The sequence below is a fragment of the Tympanuchus pallidicinctus genome, unplaced genomic scaffold, assembly GCF_026119805.1.
Source record: "Tympanuchus pallidicinctus isolate F22 unplaced genomic scaffold, pur_lepc_1.0 scaffold1, whole genome shotgun sequence".
Lineage (NCBI taxonomy): Eukaryota > Metazoa > Chordata > Aves > Galliformes > Phasianidae > Tympanuchus > Tympanuchus pallidicinctus.
Window position 1 is genome coordinate 59,835,102 of NW_026294618.1, and position 23,160 is coordinate 59,858,261.

Sequence of the window (23,160 nt, forward strand, 5' to 3'; positions counted from 1 at the left end):
ATGTATTTGTTTTTCAGCAGATCAGTTATCATCTACTGATTACTAACAGAAGTTGAATGCAACTGAAAACTGAAATACATATTCTGGGGTAAAAACAGAAATTCATACAGTATACCTAAGACCCAACTGTAGCGAATAATCTCTACAACACTGAAAGCTCCTCTGTGTGATAACATATCTGTTACTGACTTACCTTCTGAATGAATTTCTCAACACTCTGCACAACATGCTTGTAGAACTAGAAAACAAAGATAGTATTTCAATAGTGGAGAAAATTCTGTGATGCATATACTTGCTCAAGTCATGCAGCATTGACAATAAAACAACAATCAGAAACTTCAGTTGATCAACCAGCAATACAACATCCATAGCTAAATATGCTATCTTTCTCAGAAGATTTAACAGCATCAGGAAAAGCTAATTGCACTTATCTTTTTTAGAATAGTGTCTGTATCTAGTAAGTGAAGGTGACTGCTCTTTGAGAATTATACTGTTATCTCAACACACTTACCTGCAGATGTTAGCACAACATTACTAATAGCATTTCTCTCTATTTTATTTTCCAAATGTTAGCTTTGATAATCTAAATACACAATATACAAATAGGAAAACCTTTAAAACATTTACTGAGTACTTATTCTTTAGTGCTGTTGGTTTCTTTTGTGGGGATTTTTTTTCTGTTATTGGTTGTGGATTTTTTTGTTTTTTTGTTTTTTTTAAATTTCACATATAATTGTAATAGCTCCACATCATCTTAATAAATGCTCTACAAAATTAAGCCTTGTTACTGAAATGATAAGCATAAAGCATGAAGCATGATCGATACTTCCCAGTATCCCCTAAGATGCACTGAAAGACCCATCTCAAAGGGAGTCTGGAAATGCAGTAGTTACTTTATATCCTCTTTTGCCTTGACTGTAGCAAGCTGTGGTAACAGAAAAGTAACATTTTCTAGCATTTCTAGAATACAATACACTCTGCACATGGTCTAAGTTCTAAGAACAACAGAAGTGTCAATTTCTATGTGATAAAACACACCAAAGAATCACAGAACAGCCAGGGTTGGAAGGGATCTCAAGAATCATGAATCTCCAACCCCCCTGCCACATGCAGGGCCACAAACCTGCCCATTTAATACTAGACCAAATACTAGGTATCACTCCCACTCACTAAACTTACATTCATTTCTTGGTACACCACTATTGAATTAAATATCCCAAGGCTGTAAGTACAGGTACCAAACTGGTAGCTACAAGATAACATTGGAAAAACTGGAAAGACTGGAAAATACAACTTTTAAAACTTTAGCAGGTTTATGTCTTTGAGGCCCAGTTTATTGAAGAGTGAAAATACATAATGAAAATCTTGAAAGAGATATAGCATTGTCCATTTCAAGGTTTCCAAGATTCTGGTATCATTTAGCAGAGTTGTTAGAGTAGTATGGTTAGGATACAGTTAGACTTGATGATCTTTAAGTTCTTTTCCAACCTGACCAATTCTATGATTTATTATTAGTTTGGGTAAGGTTCAGTACGGATTTCTAGCATTCTCATAACACTGCAACACATGCACTCTGATTTATGTAGACTTCTCTTATTTAATAAACATAATAAACTCCATTCCTCTACCATCAATTTGCTCTGAGTTACGCAGAACTCCAATGCAGACGTCACCAGATGAAAATGTATCTACCTTCCCTGCAGAGGCATGCAGACATAAAGACCACGTCATGCTTTTCTTGCTTTTATTCTATGCTTTTTATTCAACTCTCCAGCTTTCACCAAGCATTTGTTTCAATGCTTAGTACTGTGCACTCTTCCCTCCATTATTTTTCAGTGCTGTTTTCTGTTGCTTTGCTGCTACTTGGCAATCTACTTTGTGGCAAGATTAGTCTTTAGTTAGGGTCCTGGGGACCCTTATGATCACACTTGATCATAGTTTGCCAACTGTGCACACGATAAAGGGAAAAAAATTGCAGCAGCACTTTCTGTAAGCTATTCAGGTATTTTGTGAGAGGTAAGAAATGGAAAGGAAATTAGAAGTAGCAAGTCAGTTCCTTACCTTTATAGCCTTGATTGCTGCCTTGGTGATCTGTGTCATTTTAGCTTTAGAAATGGGTGGCTTATAATCATTCAGTGAGTACAACTGCAGAAAAAAAACAACAATGAAGTGATCAGAAATACATTCTGCAGTTCTAAAAAGTATAAAAACACAGTATCTTTTCATAAAGAAATACCACTTTTGATATTCATCTAATTTTACATATGTATCAGATCAGAAAATAAATCCTCATTTAAGAAATAGAAAGGCCCAATGAAATACAATCTAACAACCAAAAAGCTTAAAAGACAGCAAGTTCTTCCTTGCAATGGCCAATGCACACCTAGTTATTAGCACTAAATACAGCAGACACCCATAGGTGAAGTTACAAAGGAGATATGCAATATACAAATGTGACAGCTCTCATGTTTTCTTTTTTAGGGCAAAAAAGTAATAGTGCACTTGATGACCCTCAAGAAAATGTACAGACACTTAACCAAATACTTATTACATGCATCATCGCTTGCCTACTGAATCTTATTTTATTTTCCTTAAAACAAAAATTTTCAGCCCAGTGAGAATGAGCATGTAGCCATTTTGCCACTTACCACAGCAGATTTATACACTTCATTCACCGTTTTAACTCAAATAAACAAATATGCTAATTATTAAAAACATTTAAGCAAATTCCATCTGAGTTCTCAGTTCTTTCTGAAGCTTTGTAACTTCATATCTAAGCACCAAAACAGACAAGGTACACAAGCTGTTTCACAACATTATTTTTTTCCCCAAAGATGCAGTAATAGCCTTATTCTTACTCCCCTGACCTGAGATGTGAACTGACACTACACTACCCAGTATTTGCTGCTTTCCTACACCAGAAGACCAGATACAAAAGGCCAAACCAGTCTTCAGAATGTTCTCGACTTAGCTTACACTGTATTTTTTGTTGGAAGCACATTAACTTGAAAATGTAGCCCTGATAATGAGAACGGCCATCCACAGAAAATTTGTATTTCCTTCTTAAAGATGAGAAAAATTTGAGTTAATTCCGTAAGATTGCTAACATCTGAAATAAAGTCAAAAGGCCACTCACTTCTCCTACTACACACTCCAAGTGTTGCAAAATATTTAATTCTTCAGCTTCCTACAATTCATTAAATCTTAGGCAAACAGTTAGCTAAGAAAACCTAATACAGAATGGCTTACATTTAGCAAGGTAACATGAAAGAGCAAACAGGATCACACAGTGGAAAGGATTAGACAATCGTAAATGTAAGTCACGCTCTCTGAGCTGCTTATAATAATTCACTGCTTTGAAATTGACAAGTTCCCAAGAGAACTTCTATTCTTACCTATTAAAAAATAGTTTTAACTAAAACTTGCATACTTGTCAAAAGGTGAACTGGAAGAAAGATTGCTTTGCCCACGCCTAAATATCAGTCTTTTCAGCCTGTAGGAATTTTAATTAAAACTGTGAAATTAAAAAATCAGTTCACACTTAGACATCCACTTCTAAAACAAACATTACTACCTCTCACTGTGTTCTCAATTATTTCTGTCCTTCTTACAAAAAGAAAAAAGAAAAAAAAGACAAAAAAAAAAGCAATAACCTTCCAAAATTCAAACATACGAATGCTCTTAACCAGTACTGAGGAAAAGAAGAAAACAGGAAAGGAATCCAAAAATCTCCACAATCAGTTTCTTCTCTGTTTTACACTCATGCTTCAGTGTTCAACTTTCACTTAAGCTTCAGTTACACATTGGTGATACTGCAGGTCATTTTCGTCCTGTGTAACAGCTTGGCTTCATACATGCCACTACAGCTAAACTATTTCTGGGGAGTGTCAGAAACATTTTGCTCACTTTCATGAAGTATGCTTCAGTTTGCATTCCCAGTCAGCAAACTCAAAGCCAAAATGCTAACAAGAGTAATCTAGACATATGCAAGACTGAAATCAGGATGAAATTCAGGAAGCCACCTTGCCAACCCAAAAACTGAGCATGAAGAAGTAGGAAAATATAGGAACTTCTTGACCACAGACAGAAGCAGCAATAAGGAGGCAGAACTGCTGACTCACGTGCATGAGATGGTAGCACACCTGACCATTCCACCAGCTTTGAAATCACCACAAAAAGGTGGATGGGGCAGTTCAAAGCAACAAGAAAGCTACAACACTGTGCTGGGAAGCACAGAACAGTCACAACTGATTCTGAAGCAGTGTGCAGTCAGGATGCTATAATAGCATCCCATTACTCTACTCCAGGTAGTAGAAAGCCATATTTGCCTTTATGTTTTCTATTTCAAACTATCTGTCATTAAAAGAATAAATGAACCAAAAGAAAAAGCAAAATGAAGAACATAATTCTCTACAGAGAGGCTTTTTGGACAACGGATATATCTGTTGCAGGCTTTCACAGCTGTTGAAAGGAAAATACAGATCCTAAATTCAGTACTTGGAAGAAGCCAAGACAAAATAATTCTTCTAACTTGTTTGTCCTTATAAGGATTTAGGAAGCTTTAATTTCCAATAAACATTTTATTCTGAAGATAACATTCACTTGGCAAGACAGTGATTTAGGCCCATCAGCGCATGACAAAAGAACTGTGAAGCAGCAGCATCTGGAACACTGCAAGGGACGATGAGGGCCCTGTATGAAATACCTATTTGCAATTTTGCAACATTTAATGCAACACTTTTGACAAAAATAAACCACTTATAAAATTAAGAAATGTAACATTCATTAAAATGTAATTTTAATGGTTCCACCTCTCCTATGCCTATTTAAGAGCTGACTGCCACTGAGGAAAGATCTCTTCCTGGAGATTGCTCTTTGTGCAGTTTATTACAAGCCTACAACCTTGGTGAGCATTTTTCATTGATTATTTTTTCATCGTGATAATCCTACTTAGAAGGTAATAAAAGTGGTCAATCAGAGGTTCAGGCCGTGATCAGCAGTTCCCATACAGATGTTCACTGAGTAGTGGCCAAAACCCACATGTTTCTGAATACAGAAAGTTGAACGTGCACAAATGCCTTCCTGAATACCTACCAACAGCACCCATGCTCTTAGCTCCATCCTCAGGAAATTCACACATTGTGCTTATTAACAGCCAACCAGGATTTCCCCTCCACTCACTCTAGTGTTAAACTCCTTAAAGAGGCACAACTTGGATAACACTCAAGCAATTAAATTATTATTATTTTTTTTTATCTAGCTTACAGGATTATTTTTTAAGACTGTAGGCATGCCAAAGAAATCAAATATATTTAAAATCTAGTTAAAGTAAAATAATTCCATCTATTCAGAATTATAAAACATGAAAACAAAAATACTTTTATTTTTAAAACTTGTGTTTCAATTCTGGCTCATTTCTTTTTGTATGTCCTTTTGTACAAACATTTAGTCAAAACAATTTGCTATAATTATTTCCTGGCCATCATTTTATAAGGTGCTGGCAGAAGCCCTCTAAGCAAACTAAGAAAAAACAAACAAAAACAATAAAGCTAAATAGTAAAGTCAAGGAAATTATCTGAAACAAAATGATATAATGCTGATTACCCCAAGTGGGATGCCAAATAAAGAAAAGCGGCCATACCCTCTAGCTGGTAACGTAAGTACAGAAGATAAAGTAATTAAGTTTGAAAAACTAGTTAAGTAATGAAAGGTTAAGTAATGAAAGGGCACAACAATAAGCCTTTTTCAAATGACAGAAGGAATAGAAGACATGTTACTGGATTCCTCTGGGGCCAAAAAAGATAGTCAGTGCAAACATGAAGACCCATAGGAGAGAAAACCCAGCAGAACAATAACCTGCCTCTCCTCATCTGTTTTTTAGACCTATGCACTGAGGAAAAACTCTGGAGATCTCCCATACCACAATCCCCTTCTAGTGGGGAAGAACAAGTTTGTAAAGTGAAAAATAATGGACTGTGAGAATCAAATTCTGAAGAACTCAAGAATCAAAAATTTGCTGCTAACTGCCATTCCTGAATTCTCACTTCAAACAGCCTCAATCTTGCAGCACTGAAAGACCAAAGATAAAGAACAGGAGTTTCTGAAAAGGGCTCAAGGGGACATTCAGGAAACAATATATCAGCTAGGTTCAACATTTGTAACAGAAAAATATATAAATTTCTCCAAAGAAAAGAATTATTGAGCACGCATAATTCCATGCAGCTGTTGAAAAGAAAAAACACATTTCAGGCTGTTGTTTTTTGAAAGGCTCCACAAGCACTGCAAGAAATCACAGCAACAGCCCACCTGGAATTCCAAAAGACATTACACACTTCTCACAAAAGGGTACAACGAAACTGGGGTCTCCTAAGCAGGCACTGCCATGGCAAATAACCTGACCAGCTATTCCTTAAAAGTAGCCAACAAATAATTTGAATAAATCGGTGGAAGTCCCAAGAATCTGTGCTGGTGACTGTGCTGTTCTGGATAGGAAAGATGAAGACTGACCATCAAAAGCTGCCAAGGAACATTAGCGATACAAAGATACAAAGAGGTAGGCAAACTAAAAGCAAGCACACAGGAAGTAGTGGATTTTGAAGCTGACTACTGTCATGCAGGAATGAGATGTGCTGGTGCAAGAGCAACAGTACAACAGTCAACCAGAAAAATTTCAGCAGTAAAAGCAGTAAACGCTTTTAGAACCACACCATTATTTAGTTTACTGTACTAACCTATAGGGCACTCTTGTCCTTAGTATTTCTGAAGTTTCCTCCCTCCTAATCTTCAAGAAAGTCATTAGGGTTAACAATACATATGGAGATGCTTTTAGGTGAAGAACAAGGGTGGCTAGAACTCTTCAGCACACAAACAGGATTTCTAAGGGAATAGCAGATGCCAATATAACCCTGAGTAGTAGGGAAGGTCACCCTGGAATGGATGGGCAGACTAAATGCAGGAGTGCACCAAATGAAATCAGAATGAAATGAGTGAAAACCAAGCTGGTAAAAGTGGTTTGAGATTGCTGGCTTTTATTTCCTCCAAGCATTCCCTGCCTCAGAGGGGCGCTTTTCTATGCCTCACAGGGATGTGATTCACTCAGGAATATCTTGATATGTTTGCCCAGATACTACAATGAAACACACCCACTCTTTTAAATATAGGATACAGTCAGCAATCTGTATGCAAGTACGCAATGCAACTCTTAACTTAAAATAACTTCTTCAAATGAAGTTTAAGCCTTATCACATAAGGCAGCTGCATTTTTTTCTTCAATAGAAATTAAGTTCACTTATGGGTAGCGAAAGTGAAATACTGCACCCTTCCTGTGGCAGACGAAACCAAGAAGTTTCAGAGTTTCTGAAACACGCTGTTCACATTAAGAATACAAACGTGGAAGAAGAAAGCATGGGAGCACACACAAACTATAATGCAAACTTCAAAAAACATGCTTAGCAAATGAACTCCCACATGACTCAGCACATTCTGAAGAAAATCTACTTAATTCCACCACTAGTCATTTATCTATTTTTTGGATAAGCATCAACACACACCAAATGCTGAAAAAGAGAGAAATTGATAAGCGTTTACTTATGCAATTGATGCCTATCTGCATCAATACAGATATCTGTCACAGATTTCTACAGATACCTGTCCACTCATAAAACCTGCCTTCTCTACTTAAATTCATAACTTCAAAGCTGAAATGACTTGCATACTTAAACATGTTTGCATATATATATACATATTATTATCTGTTTATGCTAAATATAAGTACAATAACTTGAAGCACTGTTGTGGTGTGCACTACACTTCATAGTCTCTTCTATAATTTGTTCTAAGAGAATACAAATTCTCCTGTGAACACAGCATGTCTATCAACAGTTGACTGTTCAAAATCTTATTCTAAAACCACCTGATGATGTTGAATCGATTTGTTCTTAGTATTAAGTATTCATCATACTAAATACTAAATACTTAGTATTTAGTATTCATTTTAGTATCATTTAGTAGTCAGATTTTGCAGTGGAAACTAAAAAGAATATGCTAACACAAACAAAAGTAACATTCATTTCTCAGCTATCTTAATATCTGAAGGGAAGAAAACAGCCTTCTGCCATCTGCCCGGAAGAGTACTACTACACAGAGCTCTGTATTCACCCACGATTCAATCTAACATGGGAAGGCTCTCCTGAGAAAAGTCACCAGAACACAAACAGAATCTCTGGGGAAAAGTGCTGTTTTTGTTATTATTTTCTTCTTTGCTTCGTTAAGTCCAACTGACTTGAATAAACAGGAAAGTTAAGCCCGACATAACCAGAGGCAAGTCATGATCTGCTGGTAAAAGAGAAATCACTTCCAAACTGTTGGCTCAGTTTTTCAAAAACAAACGCAAGCAACTAATGTTAAGGAATTCAGTTATAAAGAACATCAAATGCAGTTTTCCCATAATGACTTTTTGGGAATAGCTTCTTCTGGGAGAAAAATAAAAAGAATATTTTCAAGTTTCTAAAAAAAAGTGCCAGTGATTTTTCAGAGTAATGCACTCAACATGTTTGTTTGCAATGCCAATGGAAATGTAATGTACCACTACTTTCTTTTAGAAAGCTATGGACAAAATACTTAATTGCCTGTCTCAAGTATTCTGGATGAACAAACACTGCTCAACTCCAAATATAGTGCAAACAGAACTGAAAACTACAAAACACCACTGAAATTGGTCTTCCCACCCCATTTATTACTAAAATAAATATCAGGGCAATCTGCAATGAATTTGGGTGAGGGGAAGCTGTTTTACTGTTGGTTGTATGATAATTCCATATAGCCATGCCCTGCCACCACCACTCTGATAACAAGGTGGAATACAATCCATGAACACATGAAAGAAGTACTCACGTTTGATTAAATACTGAATATAAATTACAGGGAAGACCTTAAAAGGATGGCCTGAATCTGAATGGCATTTAAGGGACAAAATGAATCTGCAAAGATATACTTATCACCAAATCCTAATCTGTCTCAATGAAAGCTATTCCCAGGGTAATGATCTTACAAGGCAAGAATCAGATGCCAGCCAAACGGCCATGTAAGCACATAACAGCTTATCAGACAGACATTACAAAGTCTTCAAGCTGATCACAGTAACTGGCAGTTTTAAGGGTGTATTCTTGTTTTCATTTTATTATATATAATAAAACTGTCTTCTCAACCTGTTTTGTTACTGTGTCAACTTGAAAAACAGATTTCCCAATTTTATAAGCTCTTATCCTTACTCAACTGTACAGAAATGTAAGATACAAACAATGGGTCAAACCTGCATTGCGTCTCCAAAGCTATCACCCGTTCTTCCCTAAATCTCTTCAGCAGGCCACGTAACAGCTAACCAATTCATCTCTTAGTCGTGCCTCAAAAACCATCATTTATCCAACTGTGCTTCGCTATTCCACCCTGCTGGCCTTGTGTCACACCAAAACATTAAGTAGTACAACTTAAATGCCCCAGGAGGGTGAAAAAAACATCAATGTGGTGGAGCGTACCGTTAACCAACTTCCGTGCTTAACAGAAATATAGACTGAAAAATGCTCAGTGGAAGATTCAAGCCATAGAGATGTTCCCACAGGATCTTGACTTATGCGCATTCCATAAGAAGATCCTTTCACCCAGCATACCAGGTTCCTTTTCCACTTTGTCTGGAATCTCATGCAACTGCCCTTTTTGTTTACCCTCTACATCCAGAGCTTCTTTCTCCAAGCCTTCAGATGCTCCTTTCAGCCCTCACCCAATCCCAGCTAACTTGGCAAAGAAAAGCAGGAAGTGTGTCAACAGAGACCTGGAAATCATTTCAAGCTCCTTGTCTAATTGTGCCTCTGGTCTGAGCATCACTACCAAAGAGCACCCAGATCTTCTTGGACACCTCCAAGTGGTAGCTGTTACTGGGGCTGCTTTGCTCTCTCTGTCCCCACGCAGTTCTTTCTTTTTAGTTTAAATTTCAATTCTTAACAATCTACTCCCCTCTCTTTTTTTCCTTTCACATTCTCTTTTGTTCTGTTTTTGCGGATTTTGATTTTATTTTTTTTTAACCTTCTACCCCTTTCCTCAAGAAGGCACAGCAGCAAAAGTTACTTGCTGATGTATCGCTAGTGTAGACAACATGAGTGGGAACAGCAACCAACAGTTGATGCTTATAGCATGTAGATACACAGTTGCCACTTCACTGATACTGTCTCTGATACTTTTTTTTCCTAGTATTTTAGCCACCATCAACCACAGCTCAGCGATTCCTGAGCCACTACTAAGGGAACGTTGTCATACAATCTCCAAACTTCCTCCATGTACAGCAATACATTTATTATTTTTTTAATGCATGTAAATCTTTATCATGCCCAATACCTTACAGCAAAGACAGGTAGTTTAATCAAAACTTGTGCAAATAAACAATTTTTCTTGTTTTGAGCTCAGGGTTCATTAATTACATTGGATTTGTGCAAGTTCTGCACTGGAAAAAATAGTAGCCTGCCTCTTCTGTGTCATCAGTACTATAGACTCCTATTTAATGACCCTTCAGTGACCTCTGTTCTAGCCTGAAAAGAGTATAAATATTTACTAATTTCTCGTGCAGACCTGTTCTGCTCCTTTGACTGTCCCTTCTGCCCTGTACACGCAGTACTGCCAGAATGGCTTTGTGAGCTGGAAATTAGACTACATGTGATACAAAACAAAGATATAATGGCATTTACAATGAGTCTCTATTTTTTTTTTCCTAAAAAATTCTGGAATATTTCTGAGCATAAGAGGCATTTCACCTTGATTGCAAGATCTTACCGATTGCCAAATGATGTAATTTCAGGATCTATCACTGAGTACATGAAGGAAGGGTTGCCTTTTTTGTACTGTCTCCCCAGCCATTACTCTACATTTAACTAGATGAAACTGCAGTCTGTCATCCAAAAATCAGTATGGCAGTGTAATTTTGCAATTCTTCAAATCTAGCCCTTCATTATCACTATCCCAAATAACTTCGTAACTCATAACCTCTTAAGATCCTTCCTTTTGCACAGCATTTATAACCACACATGGATTCCTGCCATAAAATCTCCTAAGGTTCCCTCATGAAAAAGAACAATCATTTATTTCTACAAAAGGTTTTTCTACCACTTTTCCTCTTGTAGCAGTTATCTATACAATCTAAAGATGTAGAAAGAATTCTCTTTCTCCACATAATTCAACTTCTTTTCAAAATTTTGGACATGGAGGATCTTGTCAACTACTTTCTAGAAATCCCAGTACATGGTATGACCAAGTATTGCACAGTCCACATGCTGGCCTGAAAGACAGACCCCGAAAAGGTCTCTCTTACTATGCCATACTACTTGGTTGGTGGTCATAAAAACCACACCAACTCTTCCTCATGTATCATATCCATTCAAGCAGTTTCAAACAAATTCTGCTGCTTATTTTTCCACCACCTTCAACAGTTATTTCTTCAGAGTTCGATACCAGTTAAATAATAAAGCCTTGAAAGTCAACTTCACTATCAGATCATTAAAACAAGCGTTTCTCTCCTAACACCCTCACATTCATTACAGTCAATTGATATTATCTGAAAATAAGACAAGATTGCCTGTACTCAAAAGGATTTTGAATGAATTTATCGGACAAAAGAAAATGCATTATTTCCTCATGCATCTCCTTCAGAATTAAGAGGTTCCAAATGCATCAGTTACACAGAGTCTTACACACACAAAAATCTGGATTTAAGTGTCATGCCCAGGAAAGGAGGCTGGCAAGTAAAGCCAGTTACATTCACAATTTTGTATTTTTCCCCATCTGATGTAATAATTTCATGTTTTGTGTATCAAAAAGCAATAAAACTCATAGCTAAGAATCCATGTAAAGGGCAATATTCCAGCATACAGAAGGCTTAACCACATCATTAATCATCTCTTTCCCCAAAGTTATTTTATATAAATTGCAGTCTTACTTCCAGAACGGGAAGAGGGGTAAAAATCATATTTTGCTCAAAGATGTAATAAGCTACATAAGTTATCTATTGGGAATGGATTACAGGCAAAAATCAGGCTGATGCTGTAGTTAAAGCACTGAATTTTTGCTCAATAGTTTCACTGTAATTCCTTTAAGATAAGTAGTCTTTAAGAGAAGGATTACTGAAAGCCCGGGAAATCATCAGAGTATCTCAAATTCCGATTGTTCACCAATGCAAATAATATCATTAAAACTGTAATTCAAAAAGTGCTAAAAAATTATATTTTTTTTTTATTGTAAGTATCTGTAAAAAACCTGTGTTTTACAAGGCAGTCTACTACATAACTACAGCCTAAAGTTTCTCCAGTGAAGATAGGGCACCATGAAAATGAACTACTGTACCCTTCTGTGAATGGTTAGTGGCCTGCATCTCCAACTCACTGCATCACCATGGAAGGCAATGGCATACCATACTTCTACAATAGCCAGTATTTTATTCCAAAGTCTTTCACCACCCTTATTCAACAAGCAAGACAGCCAGACAACTGCTTCCCTACTACAGTGATATCCTGGCTAAAAATCAGAACAATGTGCTAACTTCATTAAAACAAAGCTTTATAAGTATTATATTCTTTTTCATACTTCTGGTCATGTCTTATAAAGGCCAGAAGAGACTGACTAAACAATAACTTACTCATACAAGACAAATTTTGCCACTAGAAGGCTTGAAAACTAAGAACATCTCTGATCTCATGCAATCCAAAGGAATACTCAAAGCTGTACCTCAGAAATTACATCATCATTACAGCAACTAAAGGAACAGACTTTTTGATACACAGAATTGCTCAGGTTGGAAAAGACCATAAAGATCACCAAGTTCAACCGCAACCTAACCATACAACCCAAACTCTAACAACCCTCTGCTAAATCATGATACTGACACGTGAGGACTCAGACAAGCCTCTGAGATCGCGAGCAGAATTGGTACCAGGGTTATCAATTACATATACCTCTATGGACACAGTTTTATTTTCTCTGAAGCATTTGGTCCTGGCATCAGGGCACAACATTATCCAGACATCAAATACAGTAGTAAATGTTTGCAATTTTGATGTGCAGAAGATAAAATAAATACTTCACAGTAAGTCTAATAAATATTAACAAATTACATTAATTTTTCACATTTCAATAGCATTAGAAATTAATAAAATCCAATTGCATATACAGAAAGAGTCACTGAATTGCTTACCAAAATATCTACATCACCACACTGCAAAGAATAAGAAAAGAGCATTGTCAGTCATTGCTTTGAAAAACAAATAGAAACAACAAGTTTTATTGTTGCATTTCATGTATTCTTGATTGCCTAGGAGAAGTTAATTAAAATATCTGAGCCCATCCCTCAGTGAATAAATTTTTTGCTCAGAGCAGATTGGATCCTACCAGTGAAAACTGCTATTTAAACCCAGTTAACACCTTCTTGCTCCCTGTGTTGCACAGAAGTTTTAGATTATAGACTAAAAATGTGCACTTAAGATGGTGAAAATGACAAATATTTCATTCTGCGTAAGATATTTTATTCTGAAATTAAAACAGTGAGAAGTTCCAATCTTCCAGTAATCGATATGGGTTGATAATATCCAATGTTAGCAAAATGCAGAACAAAACAGCAACTATCCTAATACAACTGTGTTCAAACATTTAAAGTCTATAATACGTGGTTGTATAATCAATGGATATCAAGATGTTACAATCACAAAATAAACAAGAGAGTTAGGTGAAGTGGACTATGATAACAAGAGAGAATAAATGGAAGGCTTACCCTTATGCTGGGCTCACCACAAAATACCAGAAGGAGGGATCTCCAGATGAGATCCTTCCCCACTGGTAGCCAGCTCTTAAATAGGTCTAGGAGAGACGGAGCCTGGCTCCACCCCTTCCAGCAGCACAGGTGAATTGCCTTCAGCTGTGCTCCTCTGGCTGACTCACGGCTCACCTCAGGTGATCAATCAGAGGTTCAGGCCGTGATTCAGCAGTTCCCATACAGTGGTTCATATTAACAAATACATAGCACAACAGTCAACATGCTTGATATCCCAGCATTTTCCTTTTATGTTGCACTTCATTGACTTACAAAATATTTAAAATCACTTGAGAATGTTCACTCTAAAAGTTTACTCCCTCCGTGTCAGACTAAGACATGCCACTCCCCGCATATGGTAATTTTTGCAGAAGTGATCTGAAAGTTCATCCTAACTGATTGTACAAGCAATTGAGTAAAATAAGCCATAAAGCCAGTCAGTTTCTAGCTGAACACTTTTCAGCATGTGAAGAAGCCAGGTACTACTGACATTGCTCTTATTTAGTCCCTCTCCCACCCATTTCTTTTTAAGGCAGTCAACAACTTCAAGTTTACGGACCCTGAACAATTCTAGGTGCAATTATAAAATTCCACTTTAGCTTTTGTATTTTGGAGTCATAAGTCCTACTACAGCCCATCTTCAATTTATTACCCTCTTTTTTTTTCCTGCATTCAAAGAAAGCTTATAAGCCCTGTTGGTATAACCTGCTTTGTACCAATAAGCTGTGAACCTAAAACCAGAATTTAAAGAAACCACCTGGATTCAAGTCTGGTGTCCTGAATTGTTTGCAACTACTAAGAAACAGATGTTTAGTTGAGAATAGCCTCTAGAACACTCTTTATTGCCTTCAGACCTTTAACAAGTCATAAAATACAATTCCCCTTATTCTCTTCATAGTAACTTAGGATGTTTACAGCCTGGGAACAAAAAGCTTAGAAAAACTTAAATGGTTCACATAAAATAGCTGGGCAAGACTAAGCCCTTTACCAAAGCTCAAGCTCCCAACAACAGAAGGATGACTGATCAAAAGGTCCATGCCACACTCCAAAGCACACTGCATAAGAAAACAGGGAACATAAAGGGGGTATGTCACTTTCTGTAATTCTCTCAGTATTCCTGACACTATTTTTTTTCCCCATAAATACCATTTTTTCACGATCTTCTAGCCAATTTTTTATCACCAACTGAAAAATCTATCATCTCCAGGCATGACGTCAGCCTGCAGAATTCCAGAGGCCATCCCGATGGGGAAGCGCCTCTCCTCACGCAGCAAGGCGTTTATCTGCAAGGATGTGGCACAGTGTGAAGTCACGCGCCTCAGACAAGTCTAAACACCATCACATCTCTACAGCTGTGAGAAACAAAGTACAGGGCCAGACCCAACCATTCTGAAAATCAGAGACCGGCACATTTTCTCTGCCAACTGCTTCTAAGGCTTGCAACAGAAGCTGTCTTGTTGCACTGACTTCAGAATGTTTTCTCCGTAGGTATGGCTAAAAATTCCCTACATTCCTAACAAAGCTTCATGATTTAAACTAATTAATTAAATTTAAAAAATAATAATCACGGTTTGTAGCAGGATGGATTTCTCTGCAACCAATATATTTGTTAAATGCATGTTTCTCCTTTCCTGCTAAGTGGTTCACTTCAAAATAACGGAGCAAGCTACAGCTGCTTATCTATTAACAAAGCTACAAAGATCAATGTTATCTGTAACCAAAATACAGAGCATATTCACAGAATAACCCCATTCCTTTTCTTGTGAACCAGCTTTGTTCTTTTTTTTTTTTTTCCTCAGTGTTCTGAAAACTTTCCTCTGATCACATATTTCCATAAGCTTCAACAATCTGTTTAATATATTGCTCTTGGCTTTTGGAAAATGCAAAGACCTTTGTAAACATGATTATTCCTCTTTTAAACTTCGGTCACATCAATAGCAAAATACTAAATTCTATTTTCTATCTGTATTATTGGCTTATAAATGATCTGTCGAGAGAGCTCCACAAAGCCATCTTTTAAGGCCAAGATTTTTAAAGAATCTGTTTTAGAACGAGCAGCATTCAACTTATACTATTTTGTACTTGTGTAAAGAAGCTACAGAATACAGGTATGGAAAGCAAAGGATTCATCCAGTTAATTACACATCAGTTTTAATGAATATCTAATACATTTAAAAAAAAAAAAAAGAAAATGAAAAAGAAAAAAAAGACATTCCAAGAAAGATGGAACCTCTCAGCATTCAATTTCAAATCAACAAGTATACAGAAACATTGAAACAGCACAAGAAGATGGATCTTCTGAAATATTTTTCCCAAAAATACATGTTATTTCAATTATAAATTCCAATTCAATGACGTAAGACAGCTGTTCACTGTCTTTTATAAAACACCCTGTACAACTGTAATCTGTTCATCAAAGAATACTTACTCCTATCTTCCAAACTTGATGTTACAATTAGGAGGGAACTACAAAATAAACAAACTCAAGGCTACCAAAACAAGTGCCTTCAACCTCTCAGCTGTTGCTATGCTATGCTGTCCTACTGCTCAGTCGCCACCTACCCAAAGCCCTGCTCCTTGCAGGTGGTGCCTCCCGGGTCTAAGCTTTGCTCTTCCTCCTTTACTCATCATCTACTAGGATTGTAAATGGGAACCACAGAACTGTCTGTCAAGCCTCCAAAACAATAAACAGGTTGAAAATTGTTACTGCTTTTGCCATGTAGAAGGTTGCTTTCCTTCTCGTGCCAAGTCTTACCTTGCACATGCAAATGAATTTTATTAACTTAAAACACATGCATTGTATTTCTGAATGTCAAAGCATCAGAAAAATCTCCACTTGCTCACATAATCACAAAACCAGAAAAAAAAAAACAGAAATGCAGTATTATTCAATACATACTTAAAACAACAAAAACAGCTCATACCATCTAAATTGCCAGCACAATTACATATACTTTGTAGTTAAGCTCTCAAGAGGAAAGACAATGGCAAAATACTGTATATCTCTGGTAGCCATGGATATACATGGCTGTAATTACCATTTGTATAGTATATATGCTATACATACTATACAAATGGTAATTCACTTGACAAAAGCTTGACGTTGTAAAGAGTGGATTCATTTGTGGTGGAACAAATCTGACAGAGGGTCACGGTAGCAATGCACTCTTCTCCTCTTACTTTCTCCAAATTTAAACAAATCCTGTTTAAAAAAAAAAATAAAATCTGTTTTTAAACAGATTGGTTGGTATAGCTGACCAAGAACAGGTGAAAATGAGAACTAGTTCAGCAGTAGCTGAAGACCTCTTGCAGAACACATTCCATACAGTGTAGAAGCTCCTGGTGAAGAAGGTTAATAAAATTACCTACTTGGCTGTCAGTACTCCCAGAGCAATACAGCCAAAAAAATAACTTCAAAGAAGTGAAGAAACAGAAGAAATATACATGCAATTCATGAAAAGCTATGATATGAGAACAGGGACTAATCTTGTATAGAGTTAAAGCCAAGATGAACTCTGAATACATACATGAACAATTGTAACCCACTGTCGCCATGCAGTTACACCAGTGTTCGTTGAGGCCAGGAGGGCAGGCTCTAAGCACGGCTGAATCAGCCAATCCGCAGATAAATTTCTCACTGCCACTCCAGAGGTAGAAAAACGAACCAATTTTACAGTCAGAAAAAAGAAAGTCCGCCACCTTCCAAGAGAAAGAATCTTCAGGAAAATACCCAAATGTCTAGCATATGTTTGAAGACATGCTTTATCAAATACTCTTGTTCTGAATGTTTTTTTTTCCATAAGAAAGTCTTTTGGCTTACTAGACTCTACAACTGCCAGAGGAAAACAGACTGCTGATGGCAAACTCAAATAAGACTCAGGATAATTTCAAGCACTTTGCAGAAGATTGTAGCCTTAGGCATGGTTTTAGTGAGAATGTGAAAATCAAAGGTTCTGAACTCCTAAGAGTTCAGAAGTGCATTTGTATTAAGCTGCAAAATGGTTCCGTGTTCCCTAAATGAGTAGCAAACAGGACCAATAATTGTAACAACCCAGCTACAACCCAGGAGTACTGGCAGAATCCAGAGACCTACATTCAAACTCACACTCCAAGAACACAGGGTTCTATCTAGAACACGAGTTAAGAAAAAATGTAAAGACTGTAAAATGGAAGGCAGAAAAACATTTTATATCTGCCCTACACTAATTCACAAGAGAAGTGAGGTTATTGAGAAAAGTATGCAGAAAAGACAGCTAATATTTGGGACAAAGCCTGGCATGATCATTTACTCAAGATTCTGTGACTGGAGAAAGGCTAAGGTCAGACAAGTTTTTGAAAATGTGATACTGAAACTATAAATATTTATCCAGCACACACAGTCATTTAATCGGGTGATTTCATAAACTTACTTAGTATATTCTGGTAAGAAAAATGACTTCTGCTCCTGTGCCCTCTTAACAAAAAGCAAATAGTTTGACTCTTGCTGGGAAGCAAGGGGGTGAAATATTTACATTTCACTGATCCTGCTCCTCATGGCCCTGACAGCAAAAGTGAAATTAACAAATTCTTACATATTTTGCTGCATCCTAATGAAATGCATTTTCTCTGTCGTTTGCTTTTTCTTCTCTGAGGAGCACTATGGGATTATAATGCAAAATAAAACCGAAGACCATTTTCACTTCTGAGCCAGAGGTTAAGAATGAAAACCTGAGACACCTTTCTGGATAGGTATCTACATGCACATGCAACTACAAATGGTTAATTTTTAATCCTAGAAATTACGAATAAGAGATAAAAGAATCCCAATCTGCTACAACAAAGCTTACAAAGAACAGAAGATAAATGAAGTATCAGATAAAACCAAAAGTTAAAAAGCTTTCAAGGTATCAGTAGCAGAGTCCTTTAAAACAGCAGAGGATGTGAAAGCAAGTTGCACTTTCCTATCACTATTTTCCACCACTGTTAAACTATTGGCAAGAAAGAAAAGAAAACAGGCAGAGGATTTCTCATTTTCTCAGCAATGAGAGACAGAAAATAAAACTCTGCAGATGTTACAGGTGCTTCAGCAAAGGCAGGATTTCAGAAATCTGTTTTGCCCTGGAGTAGCTTACATGCCCTTCTGCTCTTCCTCATATACAACAGCTATTATCATTACTTGCACTAATCAAAGCCCTGGCTCCTCATTTCACAGAGCATCCTTCTCACCATTCTATTCAACTATTCAGCATCAATTTCTATTTAGCACCTTTATGAGGCATACCAGTTAGGCTTTTTCTTTTAACCATCAACTGGCATTCTTTTATAAAAAAGCTGCCATATAAATACAGCCCTCTAAAACAGAGTAACTGATTTACGCTGTACTTTTGTGCATCCATACTGCAGTGAGTGTAATGAACGTGTAAGTTATTTCCAAGAGGATATTTCTGAAACCACAGCTAACCAAACTGCTCCCCCGTCACCACTGCAAAGCTGCTGTCTGAAGAAACATCATGGCCATGGTGAGCAATGGACAGCTCAGTTAAGTGGAGCACACAGACAACTGCACCAGCAGTAAATGATCAGTGGCAGCTACATCCCTACCACTGACAGATTTCAGAAGAAGAGGTTAGTTAGCTCAAACGTAACAACGAAGATTTTATGAACCATTTCCTTTCATCTTACATAGCTCTCAAAACTGTCCTGCACACCAAATGCTCACTGCGACCCCACTTTACGATGACCTATGTATGGATAGCCATTCTCATCGTTAAAAACACCTGCAGCCCAGTCTAGTAACTCTGGGCAAGTTTTACTTGTGGCTCTTCTTCCTAGAAGACAAATGAATTTACAACAGAAAAGACACAGGAATCCACATCACTCTTTATGCAAACTAAAGTCACTTCCTTCATCTTTCAGTGCATTATGTGCACCCCACCTTCAAACACTTCAATATGGAGCACATTCCATGTCTCCACAATGATACTTATTTCACCGTTCAATTCAGTTGCGTATGAAAAGATCAATACCCAAATGCACAGAGATTTCTTGTTCCTGGTATGAGCTTCAAGAAGCTATGTCTTTTTTTTTTTTTTAATATATGGCTGACCTTTTTACAATTGCCACTTGGATATCAGTAATATACTGTGCTGCCTTAAAACTAGAAAGATAACTGTCCAAGGTAAGCATCAGGTGTTTTTCTTCTAAGTACAGAGAAAACAAAAAGACAGCAAGGGTAGCATCACCAACAGGCAGGCTTTAAGCTAGTTCACTAAGACATGTGAGAAACATCAAATAAATGGAATGCTGCATTTAATCGAACTAGATCAGTGAATTATTACTGCAGTTTTAAGGGAAATAAGCATCTAAGCTGATAATGTTCTTTAAAAGCTTTTAGCTTTTAGACAGCTATACAACAAATAGTATGTTTTAGTTACTTACATTTGCAACTAAACCACTATTATCTCACTGCTGGAACTTGACAGTACGTGTGCTTGCCTCTAGTTCATTCAAGTTCCTTCTAACAAAATCCATTGTATGGAATGTGTAAAGATCTTTAAACGTTTAAATAATTTTCTTCTGTCAAGACTTGTTCTTGACTTTGATGCTCTGCTTTTAAGAAAAAGCTCGGGGTCTGAAGTGAGACCTGGAGGAACATGATTCTGCAGTAGCTAAGCTTCAAGGATGTCAACTATAGCAAATGATAAACCATGCAGTGAAACACTGACAATTAATAGCATACAAAGTCAGCTGTGAAATATTTCATCTTTCTGTTTCACTGCTAGGCATTTTGAATCCAAGGTAAAATATCAACCACTACATGAAAACATGTAATGCCACGTGCAGGGTTGCCACTCAGTAAATCAAGCTGCCAACAGCCCCATCCAACCTGACCCTGAACCCTCCAGAGATGGGATATAACAGCTAATTTTACATTCACAGTGAGGTACAGCACTGACAATGCCAAGTATCAACACGATGCACAACCTGCAGCAGCAGGCATTACATCCAGTACTCAAGAGTACAAGGGGAAACTTGAGATATTTCTTTCTAATCAAATTAGTGACCTATGTTAATCACTTCCACTGTGACTCTCCTATAGGACAGCTATGAGATCTTCTTTCAGTTCACAAACATTTTGAGTAATTTACACTACCTAGGTGGACAGCTGCTTTCATTTTAGCTTCATGGCAGAATCCAAACACAACTCCTTCCCTAAGAAAAAAAAAGCACAAACAATAGAAGTACCCAGTCTGCATATTTAAGTGTTTGAATGTATTTGGAACGTTCTTTCTAAAGCGTCATTAAGATTTCACCAGTAAGTTACATAAACTGCATAAACTATTGTAAAATTGTGAATTGAATGCAAGCTGCATAAGAGAAAGCAGTTAAAAGTTTTTCTTCTATGAATTTAGTCTACTGGATCTGATGCTATATTTAATTTACATCTATTTTAAAGCAAACATCTCTAGAAGAAAAAACTCCAACATCATGTCTGAAGTATAGCTTCATCTCTGAGCATAATATAAACCAAAAGAAAAAGGAATTTTGGAAGCAAAGTACAAATATTCTGTAACTTACTCAAAAGTATTCAGGTATAGCATAAACCATAAGCTATGGACACATCCACTTCAGCTATTTCACTGTGTCATTTCACATTTCTAAAATGCTGAGTACATATAGGTCAGTTAGACCAGAAATAACTATGGAAAATTAAGTTAAAATCAAGTACTGCAGCGGATACGGAGGTGTTAGAGTATCTAGCAACTATAGTCAGGACTTCACAAACACAGCAACTTGTGTATCACTTACTTCCAGGGTGAGGGGTTTGGTTACAGCATCTTCAAAACTTTCCTATCAGTGTAGACCAGTATTCAAATACAGAGACAGCCGTTAAACCAAAACAGAGAGAAGACATAAAAACAAATCTATTCATAGATGCTACCAACTAACACTACAGGAGAAAAAGTGGTTCATCTTCTGCATCTCTTTTTCCAAGAACACAAACTCCAGTCTTTTTCGAGCATTTAAAAGATGGGCACACTCTGAAGCTTTCCTCTTCCTTACCCTAAGTCTGCAGAGTTCATCTGTTATTCTGACAGTATTTATATCTGCGTGCTCAGCAAGTCATCCAGAAGTTGTTTCTGAATACAGAAGCAAAAACTATTGCTCGTGCTGGGAGGTATACACAAGAAAAAGGTTCTAAATTGCTTATGTTCTTCTGTTACTGCGACTAGACTTTTCCCTACTTAAGAATACGGTATGTAAGCAAAGTAAAAAGTAGAACAGAAATGTTTTTAGTATTTTCTTTTTCTGCTTACAACATGATTTTTCCGCTCGAGAATTCAAATTGTGTTACATGCAAAACTTAGAACTGTACATCAATTAGGCCAAGTCAGTTCCTACTGAGTTCTCAAGAAGCGCCACTTAAAAAACACTTCTAAAATTTTATTTTGGCTTGTAGATACAACATGGTTAGCACACTGTTCCACTACAAAAATAAAACTGCCACTTGATAAAATTTAATAACAGAAAACTTTTAAATTATTAAAACCTTGCCACTTCTATGTTGAAGAGAGAAACCCGGAGCTCCAACTCCAAGCAGCCTGCAGAAGTACGCATTGTAACCAGAGCGGATACTTTCTACATTTAATAAAAGTCGAGTTTTCTAAGGCACAGAACTTCCCATGGAGAAAACGGGTATTTATTTTCCTTATTCTCACCTGAGCTCTCAAATATAAACTCTGGCAATGAAGAGGAACAAAGCAGAGCTATCCTAAGAGCTATACTGAAATAAGATGAAGTACTGGTGAAAAAAAAAAAAAAAGAAAAAAAAAAAAAAAGGAAGAAAGAAGCTACATATCCTATCAATAACTGATCTTTGTGAGCAATGTTTGCAAATCTTCTGTATCATTCTCAACAGTTTTTAGTGTGGTTCCATATAACACGTATGGAATGTCTGCTTTCATTCTATCCTCTCTAAATGAGCTATTTTCGGTCACGGAGGTGAGCCTCCAGGCCCTCCTATTCCCACCCCCCGATCCACAAGCAGCTCAGGGAGGTGCCGAGATGTACGCTGGCGGGGTGCGGGCAGGCGATTAAACAAGAAAAGTGGGAAGGGGTGCCGGAAAAGGCGAGCGGATCGGAGAATGGGGCAGACCTAGCCAGGAAATGCCCCGCTCTCCCGAGCTCCCTGCGTGAAGTTGGCCGGGCACCGCTCTTCCCTCCAGTCAGGAGCACGGAAGAGGCCCGCTGCCCCCAGCCTCCCCCACCGCCCTCCTCGCGCCGTCTCCCGCAGCCCTTCGGTGGAAGTCGCCCGGGCTCGGGGAGCTTCTCCCGCCGCC

At 37.4% G+C, this 23,160-nt stretch overlaps 1 protein-coding gene across 9 annotated transcripts in view; it reads right to left on the reverse strand.

The window, feature by feature from the left end:
• The window catches only part of SCAF8 (SR-related CTD associated factor 8), a 155,891-nt gene that overhangs the window by 120,081 nt on the left and 12,650 nt on the right, over positions 1–23,160 (reverse strand). For all 9 annotated transcript variants that reach the window (XR_008207734.1, XR_008207735.1, XR_008207732.1 and 6 more), the window contains 2 exons: positions 2,062–2,145; positions 194–238 (listed from right to left, as the gene is read on the reverse strand). Coding sequence is in view for 5 of the 9 variants with exons in the window: in XM_052686894.1 (XP_052542854.1) it covers positions 194–238; positions 2,062–2,145 (129 nt within the window). In the remaining 4 variants the exon portion in view is untranslated. The remainder of the gene's footprint in view (positions 1–193; positions 239–2,061; positions 2,146–23,160) is intronic.